This window comes from Tigriopus californicus, chromosome 4 (genome assembly GCF_007210705.1).
Source record: "Tigriopus californicus strain San Diego chromosome 4, Tcal_SD_v2.1, whole genome shotgun sequence".
NCBI lineage: Eukaryota > Metazoa > Arthropoda > Copepoda > Harpacticoida > Harpacticidae > Tigriopus > Tigriopus californicus.
Window position 1 is genome coordinate 13,065,429 of NC_081443.1, and position 11,807 is coordinate 13,077,235.

General features: G+C 44.2%; 1 protein-coding gene and 1 long non-coding RNA gene across 3 annotated transcripts in view; one reads left to right on the forward strand and one right to left on the reverse strand.

The window, feature by feature from the left end:
- LOC131879490 (homeobox protein aristaless-like) overlaps positions 1-11,807 on the forward strand; it is a 39,335-nt gene that overhangs the window by 15,695 nt on the left and 11,833 nt on the right. Inside the window, exon 1 of one of the 2 annotated variants that reach the window (XM_059225835.1) lies at positions 5,410-5,503. The exons of the other annotated variant lie outside the window; for it this stretch is intronic. Within the exon in view, the coding sequence (XP_059081818.1) occupies positions 5,464-5,503 (40 nt within the window). The 5' untranslated portion in view covers positions 5,410-5,463. Of the gene's footprint in view, positions 1-5,409; positions 5,504-11,807 lie in introns of those variants that run through there. 2 annotated transcript variants of the gene reach the window in all.
- LOC131879491 (uncharacterized) overlaps positions 1-11,807 on the reverse strand; it is a 30,286-nt gene that overhangs the window by 6,885 nt on the left and 11,594 nt on the right. The window lies entirely within an intron of this gene.

Genomic DNA, 11,807 nt, shown 5'->3' on the forward strand with positions numbered 1-11,807 from the left:
GTAGAACGTGGATGTGGGCTCCTTCATTCCAATCTGGTATGAGGGTAAATAATGGAAGCAGCGGACTGAGTCTTGACGACGAGTCTGGATGATCCCCGCCAGCTCATAACTAATTACGAGCTGAAACGAAAAGGTTATACGTCTCGAAACATTCTCATTGGACGAGAGGGGCTTGAACTCATATATTTTCTTACGCTTAATTATTCGTTCTCGTTCTCTCGTTCTCTCTTTCCCCCTCCCTCCCTTCTTAACTCCCTGCTTCCCTGCTCCCCTGCTTCTGTCTCTCTGTCTCTCTTGGTTCCTGTCGGGGGCTTTCAAGCACTGGGAACTCTGGAGCCCAGGAACCAAAGGGCTCTTGATGAGAATGGACGACGACAACGCCACCAACAGCTACATAGGAAACCAAGACCCGGAGGACTAGTCAGAGGAGGAGAAGGACGAACAGCAGGAGGAGGAAGAGGAGGATGAACGGGGTTGGTTGGCAATTGCCTTCCAGTGGAATCCTAATGGCCCCTTAGCCACGCACACACCACCAACCAACATTCTAGTACCACTATGGACATGCATACTAAAGCACCACAGTCCGACCCAACACCCGAGCTCTGGGCCAGCAATCAAGATGGATTTTAAGAGGCAAAATGAGCGCTTAACAAATTTAATCAGCTTGTATTAGAATCGGACGGCTAAGGCAAGCTCGGCGATGGAGGCCAGGACCGGCCGGCTCGGACCGACTCATTTTCAGTCACGGAGCCATGGGCAATTAAGAGCCTCTCGAACTGAAAGCTATGTACATGCATGCATGTATTCATTAATATGGCTGGCTGTACGGCTGTACGGCTGTAGGAGTGAATGTTCGCAAATTCAAAAATAGGATCGAGCTTTTATTCAATTATCATGGAGCAAAGCCCTTTTTGTGTGACTTACTGGCTCTTGTAACCCCTCGCGATCTCATCGGGATGGCGGAGTTTGGTTCGACTTGGTCTTCACTGTCCAGAAAATTGGCTGTTTCGAGAAAACGGTGGCAAAAAAGTTGTGCTTTTGACATGCGTCTGACACCCATGCAAAGTGATGGGTTTCTTTCCACCGTTGAGGCAGAGAACGCCCCTCCCTGCCTCCCTTCCCCCCTCCCTTCTTCCTCCCTCACGTACGTACGTACGTACGTACATTGTTGGATGGAAGTGATACGCACTCATCAACCAAAAAAAGTTGCATACCAACCGACCTGCTGGTCCGACCCTGTCAAGATTTTTTTCCCCTGGATGACCGACCGACCGACCGACCGACCGACCGACCGACCGAGTAAAGCAGAGCAAAGCATCCACCGAATAAGTGAAGGATCTTAGAAAACCGGTGGAATTTCGTAGAAATTTCTTCACTTCGTTATGGATGTACGTAGTAGCTTGACAATACTAACAAAAAATACGATCGCCCGGCTGTCATAAAATAAGCTCCTTTCGAGCCCTGGCTTGGCGATTAGTTTATCACGATATCCATAACAGATAAGGGATCAATTGTCGAGTGATTGGACCCAAATTTTTATGAACTTCCTCAAATTCTGGGAGCACCTATATTCATAATAAGTGATAACTATCCATCCGTACACTACTGAGACATCTTATTCTACGAATTGAGCATGAATCATGATTGAATTGTTATCCATTCTTGAGAATGATGCCGTTCCCATTTATGCATATGTAATCAAGGTATCCCATCAAATCAAGGCGAGCTCAAAAGGAGCAAGATTGGAGAGGGATTATTAGACTCTCGAATTGATACTCGTCGTATGAAGGAGTACCGGTGCGAGGCCAGAAAATCAATTTCCATGCCCGTCAAGTAGTCAGACAGCCCAACCGAGATTCGGATGGGGACGAGTGGGTGCTTGGGGTGGTTTTTTCCGTGACAAAATCTTCCGCCGATCCAAGGCGACAAGGAAGCTACCCCAACTACCTACTTTGTCTCCGCACTCACTCCTTTAGTACCTACCACAAGTTCTGGGATGGTTCATTCTGCCGAGGATGAGGAGCTCGTCTGGTGTGGCTAATGGTACGCAATGGTAAGCAACCCTTGGCTCATGTGAGATTTCTCCAACAGATGATGTGCTTCAAGACGACGGGGAGAGAGAAAAAAAAATCAGTAGTACATTCAGGGTTGCCATGGGCTCTATGGTTCTGCGTGAGTTGGACAATATTGGTCCGTGAGGAGAAATGGAAAGAGCCACCCTGGCGAAAGATCTCTGAGTGACCATGAAAGATAGGCTTACAAAGAGGTCTATATTTAAGGTGGAAGAGCTCGGATCATTGAAATACAATAGGAGCAATTTGTTAAGTGTTTTAAAGAGGAGAAAAGCTTTCAAAGAGGACGTCTGGCTAGCTTACTAGCTCACTCTTTGACGAGCGAACAAGTGAACAAGCGAGCCAACCATTGGAGAACAAACGCCAAGAATGGAAAATGGCCTGATTTTCCACCGCAAATGGCTCTTGAGCCCGACCGATGAATAAGCATGACCAACCATCCAAGCCACCACTAGAGAAGGCTCCGAATGAAGCCAGCCAGCCAGCACTCAACCCACTTGTTAAGCTCCCGTCTCTTGATTGGCGCCAATTGTGATTCCAGCACCATATTCCGAAATGAATTGCTAAACATTTGACAATGTTTGAATTCAAATCCGACCAGAGACTGATAAAGCTCCGCAAAAAAAGACAGCCCCCGAGAAAATGATGTTGCCATTTTTGGATTCTGGCCAAATTTTTAATTGCCCAATCGCTCGTTCATTTCAATTTTCCATTTACATTGGACCGCCCCTCCAGCCTGCCTCTTTGGTCCGTCATAAAACGACCGAGATCTACCAGAGAGATGCTTATCTTGTTTATTCTACAAATTTTTACCTCATTCGCCTCTGGTCCTGAAATTGGCAGGATCGTTAACGAATGCTTGCACCATCAGCCTCAGTTTCATCAACGCACTCACATGGCGCGCCAAATGTGGCGTTCTCAAAGTCCAGGAAAAAATCGACGGTTATTTGATACACGACTCAAGTGAGAAGAGCTTGAAACGGACCATGTTGGTACTACACTCTGTCTTTATGAAGAGCTCTATCTTGAAGTACCACCACTCATAACCACTTAAAGAAGCTTAGTCAGTCCAACTGCAGAATGAGTAAGATTGTGCAGAACAGGGGGAATTTGGCAAATGGCAAGCAATATCCACCCATGCACTCAAGGGCGAATGGACTCACTCCGTTCACCATAATCATGTTGAGAGCTTGCTAGTATGTAGTACTACACGCTATTTAATGTTCTTTTAACTGACTCCTAAGGACTCCCCCAAAGTTGGGGTTAGAAATTTGTGTTTCCCTGCAAATTTGGCCTTCGTCATGAAAGAATAGCTATACTTCTCCGGGTTTTAATGACGAATACCGCATTCCGTCAATCACTTTAATGAGATTACTTAGGCGACCGATAGCTCGTCAAGACTCTTTTCGAGATCGGTTAATGTGTTTCTCAAGTCCTGATTTATGACATCTATTTAATTGAAACGCCTTTATTGTTTGTGATAGGGAGACGACGAGCGTTTCGTTCCAAATGGAGTAAGACCGAATCAGATAAGTGGAAAGTAAAACAAACCTCTCTCAATTATCTTGGCCACGGAGCTAGCCAGGGCATTCTAATCAATTAAAGGTACCTTTCCAGTGTCAATTAAGAGTCTGGCGGCCAATCGGGCCATCACAACAATCAGCATCGGCACCCTCCGAGACGAGTTTAGTGCTTCTCGCACCTTACTCAGCCAGGCCCATCCAACCGTCTATCCATCCATTTGGTTGCCATATCATGGCCACCTTCGGTCCATTCACTCATTGGAATTGTGCAGCCAAAGCCACAAGCAGTGGCAGCAATAGCAGCAATAGCAGCGATAGCACTCCTCGCTCGAGTTGATGAAGATGAGAATCAAGTTTTAAATTTCGTGATAAAATCTGCCGTCCACTTTGGGTACACAGAGCGTGGTAGTCAGTCCCTTCATACCTCCCTCCCTCCAGTCGGTTTAGTGCGTCAGGTTTTTGTTCATTAATTGCTTATTTGGTGACGAACCTCTTGAGAGAACCAACAACAACTCCCTACTCGACTAGAGCACTCCTCGGTCTTGGTTTGGCTTTTTTCCTTTCCCCGGTGACCCCGCCTCCGTCCGCTCTCTCGCTCGCCTCGTCCTCCTCATCTCTTGCTCGCCAGTCCTTGTCGCTCCCTCGCGCTCTAACTCATTTCGCCCAGATGGCTGCTTGGAGCGGGATGGCTCTTCAGTGGCGGCAAGCCGGACGCTGAAGGGCGAAGGTGGCGAGAGCGCCGCCGCCAAGTGACGAAAGAATGGGAGCTCAAGGAACTCAAGCTAAGACGTGTGTGGGGCTAGGAAGACCCCCCCAAAAGTTGATCTTTGTTTGTTCAACGAAAATCAAATTTGAGTGCAAATCAAAACCGAGTGAGTGAGACCCGTTCGCGAGTTGTGAAATCCCAGAAAAGGTGACTTCGCTGCCTGACCTTTGACGAGAATTCACGAGAAACACACCCAAGAAAGGAAAAAGGAGGTACGATTTAGTGAACAAATTTGGATCAGCGTTTGTATCATTGCATTGCCATCAAATTGCCCTGGACGAACTACCAATTTAGGAAATGGAGATTTGCTCGACCAGGGGAGTGAGAGAGACCAAATTTTGCGTGTTATCAAGTCATTTTGCTCTCGTATTCCCAGTCAATTGCCTATATTCTCTCTCTTGAGTCGCTCGCTCAGCTGGACTGGCGTTCAATTCAACCCCAAAAGTAGAAAAAAAGTGATCAAAGTCGTTGCCCAGGAGCTATTTCCAATCTCACAATAGAGGTTGGTTACTATCCAACATGTATTGCCAAGCTAGGCATTTACAGTACAGTTGAACTTGGAGTTGCCCCCTTCCATGAGGTGGGACTACGATGAAGCTTCATTAATAGAATAATCCATCCAGCTAATCTGTTATCAGAGCTTTGCCAAACAAAGTGACATATCTTTTAGTATCAGGATATCAAATAACAGGTGTTGCCTATGGTATTAGGTACTAGAGGGATCTTTCACTCTGCTTTTTGTTTGAACAACTACTTAGTCAGTCAAGAGAGTAGGGTCCTCTGCCTCCTACTCTATTTGTTGCTTTGCCACTAAGGAGTATCGACATAATGAGGCTATGGAAATGGCTTTATGATTCCTTCTTTATTACACATCAATTATGGATGAAATAATGCATAGATCCCCCTTCAAGTTCTTTTTTTTCGGTCTCTAGCTCTCGGAGAAAAGACGTGGAAGAACCGATATCTGGTAACACAAGATTTGATAGAGAGCTATTTAATCTAATTTAAGACTCACGACATGCTCTAGATCAGCTTTCAATAATTTAGTACTCAACGAAGGCCGATTTATGAATCGACGAGGGAGAGCTCTGTGCAGTGTGCCATGGTGAAGGAGCAACCAACAATTAGCGCTGGGAAAGCAGGTAATTCCAAAAACTATGGAAGGGATTAAATTTGTGTGACGTTTCTGGGAAATTCAGAAGAAGACACAAGAGCTGATTAGGTACCCACTTGTGGCCAATATAACCCTATACCATTACAGTGTTGGGATAATGTCGTCGAGGCAAGAGGTGTGATTGGAAGGAGTGTTACGGAGTACTGTAAAACGTCAAACATTTGTCAGATGATCCGATTAATCTAGAGATCTTCACAGACCGTGGTGACATTTTGTCTAATACTTAGAACTCAATCTAGATTCGTAATCCGTACGCCAATTAATACCCTCCAACTTCCCGTCAGCTGTGCACCTTGCGGAAGTAGATTTTATTCATAGGTGGACATCTTGCCGTTAACGCTATACCTTGTTCGTCACCAACGGACTATTTTGGTCTAAATTCATTCTTTCATTCGTTAAAACCGACCAAACTACTATTAAATTCGTTTTACTAAAAACATCCCGTCAAAATGCACTTTGCGAAGCAAATCTACAAACGAAATAACAAAAAAGGAAATGTGCCATACTTCTTCAGTTTTCTTCCGTTCGACGACAGATTGCCCACCTCTGGCCGCTCTAGTTAAATGGTAGGCAAAAATGTTGAAATCTGACTCCTTTAGTAGGAGCAACATGACCGATCAAACAAACAAAACGATTCCACGGGCGTCGCTTCTCCTTCACATTAACTAGACAATAGGTGAGCTGACAAGTGAGTTGACCTGTCCATCACAAAGTCGACTTACACACTAAATTTACGAAATCTTAGTAGGATAACCATCCAAACAACCACCAGCAACTTCGGTAGGAATAGAAAAATCCACGGTTGTGACTCAAATTGCGGGGAATGTCAGAGTTGTAGTGGACCATAGCAAAATGGCATGGATAAACATAACGTCTGAAGCTAGAGGAGGTGTCCTCCAAGGGGGAGTTCTGTCTTCCTCTTTGTTTTTGGGTAGTTTTTTCCACCCTCGACATGGATGCCGAAGAGGTTCTGGGGTATGTATTATGATTGGTTCAGCGGAGGTACGGCTTCTTTTTTTCGCTCGTCTCTCTTATCTTAAGAGTATCTCGACCCTTATCACATGACCAGACAAAGACTTTGGAGACCAAAAAACACCAACAACCCTGATGGAGGCTTACTTCTGTCTCCCCTGTCTTAGTGTGTGTGTGCGTGTGTTTATATAGCAATCGGGCCGAGTATTCATACCGTGATGGTGTGCCCGTCCGGTAACGAGCATTTTACCTTGACAAATCCAAAGCGAGAGACTTATCCCAAAATGGAATTGCTCTTACTTAGACCAATCACGCTTTGGAATGGCAGAGAAGAGATGGTAGTGCAGCGACTACTTTAGTTGTACGTAACACGTCAAACGAAGTGCTTCACTCGAAGGCCGAAAATCAACCGTTAGATGTGTATCCGGTCTTAAAAAAGTATTTTTAATTCAATCACCTCAATAAGGTGTTTGAGAAACATCCATTAAAACACAAATGTGAGGTGATGGTTAATCATCGGGCACAGATGTGGTTTCGCTTGAACAATTCAGCAATTGAATGTGAGGCTCAATTAGCATTTTGTAGTTTTGTGGCGGAGTCGAGAGGGTCGATAAAAAATGCGACAATTGGAGTTGTTGATGTAGACATGATTGATGATATTGCCGCAAAAACGTAAAGTGCTCTCCTGTTTTTGTTGAGATCCTTTATTCTCATATTTATTGATTGGAAGCGAATCTTTCGATATAGTCAGAATCCAAAGGAACACGTGTCGAAAATTGACAAAATGATCTCATAGGGAGACATACTATCTGTGATTTATTTTCTTGAGTGATCGCCATTCCGATAATGTGCGTGGCATTTCGTTCAAATATTTCTTCCCAACCATAGAGAGAGGAAACCATTCCTAAATCGTCTGTGCAAATCCATCTCCATTTTGCGTGTTCTGCCAATTCGTTGGGTTCCGTCGAGAAAGACAAGAATTGAAGGGTAAAAAAAGAACTAGCAAAGCCCTCGTGTGATGTGGCGACCTACCAACGACGTTGGTTCGTTCGTTCAATCGCTTATTGCATTTGCACAAAATGGCAGTTTAATGAAGAGGAGGAAACAGTTGACTACAACGCACTCACTCACTGGCTTACACCACACAACCAAACAACCGGTCCCCCAAGTAACCAACCAAGTAAGTAAGCAAGCAAGCTAGAAAAGAGGGGGGGGGTCTTTAAAACAGCCAAAATGCCAGTCCTTGTCACAAGAGGCAGCACATTTTTCAAAGATGACGAGGAGTTCATTATCCTCATCTCAGAAATTTTTCCCGGGGATTGGGATGGAGGAATGACAAGCACACTTGGCGTGGCGTTTTTCGAACTTTTGTACAGCTATGGGGCTAACTAAGAAAAGGAAATTTGTAGCAAATGTCAGATCATGTATGGCTTATGGATCCTTTCCTCCTCCTCCCTTCCTCGTTCCCAAGTTGTCAAAAACAAATCACGTCAAAGTGATCCAACTTCACTAACCCAGTTGGACCCGGTGTCGAGTTGGAAACGGCACCATTATGAAGAGCCTATACTTGCTTTTCTATAGCCCCTTGCCTGCTTACCTTAACATAAGTTTGAAGAGTTCTATCTTGGGTTTTTCTCGCGGTGGAGTAGAATTAGGAAAAAGCTGGACCACCTGAGAACGCTTCACATGGAGGACATATACTTGCTTTTATTTGTTGCAATATATTTATGTATCATTCAAACACATCAGTTCCGTAAATCCCTTTGAAATCTAATGGCTCCAATCTTTTGAATATTTGTATGCACTCTGACAATTGGTGCAATTTCAACGTTGATTGGGGCTTAAAATGAGCTCTGCCAACAATTGAATCAGCCCTCTGGAGTGCTTGAAATTGAAACGTAAATATGTCGGGGAGCGACGACAAGAAAGACTGTGGAAAAAGGCGGTTATTTGGCGAGAGAAGCCCAAAGTTTTCTCATCTGTCCGTCATGAGTCTCACCATCACCACCACCACAACAATAACAACAACCACAACCACCATGGCCAATGCAATGCAAATACGGCTGAATGCACTTTCAGCAAAGAAAAGTTTATTAATGAAGCTGGCTCGGTGCATTTTCGCCTCGACGACTCTCGCTTGCTCCGCCCTCGTGGTTAGTTCTATTAATTTCTCAAATTTGCCCTCCACATTAGAATCCTTCATCTAATGAAATCCGTGACTCCCTATAGGTACTTTCAGTCCTTTCCGGCCGTTTTCTGCTCTTTTCCAGTCTTTTTCAAATCACATTGCAAGGCATATGCTGGCCATGCTACTGCATGCCACGGCTTTGAAATGAAGAAAAGCAAAACAAAAAAAGCAAAACAAAATGAATGAACTTGTGTTGACAAGGAATACTCTTTGCTCCCTGTTCCTGGTCCCAAATAATTCAATTATCCACCAGGGTCATTACCCAGCGGGTGAGTTGGCCATGGGCAGGGCGGAGACACATTTTATTGGAAAATTGTCCCTTTCTTCGTGAGACATCGAACTGTGTGCTGTAGGTATGCTGTAGGTATGCTGTTGGTAGCAATCCGCTCACAGATTTATAACTGTAATCACAGATAATCTTTTGAACCAAGATCAATTAAATGCCAGGTATTATCCTTATGCTGACATGGCTCATTAATCAGCAGTCTGACATACGAATCTAAGGCTAAGTTTTAACGAGCACAGTCATTATGAACTAACTACCTTGTTAGAGAGACGAGTGATCGTTCTGGGCCAGGTTTGAATCTGTGAATTGGGACTGGTAATTGTCATCAAAATAAAACAATTAAGGTGGTGGAAGTGATGTTGTTCTCTGTCTGCTCAGAGAATATCATTCAGTCTGGGCTCCTTGTCTGGCGACTATACAATAGAATGCCAAGTATCTTCTCTCATTTACAACGTGGATCGCCCAAGATCCAAGTCCATAGATACTCGAACAAATGATACAAGGAATAATGCAGAAATATGAGCTACTCAGACCGGGTCATAAAAGAGGGTACAAAAAATATCATAAAAGCAAACAACTGGCCAGACTCGGTGATGATCGATAGAAATGAACGTTTCTTTAGGTTGTGAACCCTAATTAGCATTGGCCGGTAGGGGCGCGTCAGCATACAAGGTCAATTCCAAAATTCTATTGAAGGTTCCCAAGATTGGAACTTTTAGGGCTTCAGGGATTTCATGCCAGTTGGTGGTGTCCTGGGTTGATTACTTTTCGTTGTGAAAGCCATATCAATTATGCTGTGGGAGAGGTTGGCGAGATGGATCCTGGTGACATCCTGGAGGGTCTTTGTCGTGGACGCTGTCTGCGGATGACAACAATTAAATCTGTCATCTGACCATGATTTTCCAATTTCCCACACCACTCCCACCCTATCATTAAACTTGGAGTGACAGGAAAGCTGCACACCACGAATGTCATGACTGGGCTGAATGAAACCTGCGCATCTCTTCTTGATCTAAAGCATTTTCAAGAGAAGGCCTGAGAATCTAATGCAATGTACGCTTTCATTTAGCTTGTTGTCCATATGATTTTAAGCAGTGATCTGTCTCACCATCTCTTCTCAGTTGATGATGATCCGTTTGGCAATGGGTCCATCATCAGGGAGATTAGTGGTGAAAATGGTCATCATTTGGGAGGTTTTGTTGGTTTTCCCAAAGATTGATTGTCTGTCATTGGTAAGAGTAATTATGGTAATTGAATCTGAAGATTTTCAGGTCTTCATTACTGGCCCTTGGCCAAAAGCCATCCAAGGACTATCCGCTATTGTTGACCCATTCAGTCTATCCATAGCGTATTGGTACTTTTTGTGAATACGACTAGAAATTAGTCTGGACCTCGCTCCTCCTCCTCCTCCTCCTCCTTAGGCTCTCTCAGTCCCTAATCCTTTCCCAATTTCCCAATGGCCGTGGTTTTGTTGGTTGAATGAATGGCAGGCGTCTTTGATGGGTCAGTCTCGCTTTCGATTTGTGGGGCTCTTTGGTCACGCCACCGGTGCATTGAATGGACTTTGAGTTGTCTGTCCCCATGTCTGAGGTTGTTTAGTACCGCAGAAAAACGGGTCCTTCTTTTCTTTCGTCGCTCCTTCATTCACTTACTCATCCCACTTAAGAGCAAAAAGCACTCGCCTGATTCATTGAAATCTCCAAATTTTGACGCGTCCACTTAATTACCACTCAGTTGGCAGAGGACTTGTTCCGCCATGGAGGTAAATAATGTTGGACGAATGCGATGTATATTAAGTATCCAGAAAATTTGTGGAAATGTTATGGAATAGATTTGTTCCAGAATTGTTGGGACATCGGAAGTAGATAGTGGAAACCAATTTTAGTGCTTTTAACAAGAGGAGCAAGAGATTTGTCGTCCCAGGACCAAGAGTCATCCCTCGGCAACATGGATCCTTGGTTTTGGATTTATCACTTGGCCTAAATGCGACCCGCCCTTCAATCCCCGCCCCCTTCTTTGCTCTCGTTAAATGAGGTTTCTTACATACACATTGGTCTCTCTTCTTTCAACTTGACTCCAGCGAAACTAGCCATCAAACAAAAGAATTCATTTCCAAGAGTACTTCTTTTAGAGGTCCGACTCTGTTTTTCGCGCATGTGACCAAATGTAAAGTGGCTCCACGAAAAGTCTTGTATCTAGCGTTGAATCTCCAGCTGAATTGGTAATTATGAAAAACAAATGTCAGGCACAATCCTAATCAGTTAAACAGGCGATGTTTATCGTAAAGTGGTAGAGGATACAAGAGAACACTCTTAATCGGTCTTCAGCGTCAAATGAGAGTTGATATTAGATGTTTGATGACATTTTAGCATTTCAAGAAATTTGCATGAAATATTTGAACCTAAGCCGAATGACACGTCTTCGAAGTTTCTGATGAAATTAAATGCGTAAATCAATAAATCATCCCCACCAGTATGATCATTCATTCTCGTCACATCATGCTATAGCTACTAGATTGTTGACCCGGAGCTGAACTTGGCGGTTCTCCTCGAGTAGGCCTCTAACCCTCTCTCAACCCAAAAACTCCTTGGCTTAAATGGGAGCACTAGAATTTGACGACGACCACTTCCAAATGGTGTGCCAGTTGGTTGGTAGGTTGGAAGTGCTGCTAGTTGCTACTTCAGCTGGCCCGTAAGTGAAATTGGCAATTAATTTTGGCTATTAAATTGGACAAACTCGTCTGTTAATGAGTTGAAAATTGCCATGTTCCCAACTAAGCTCGATGGAAAGCCTCCTTTTTTTTGGCGGGCCAACGATGTACTAATT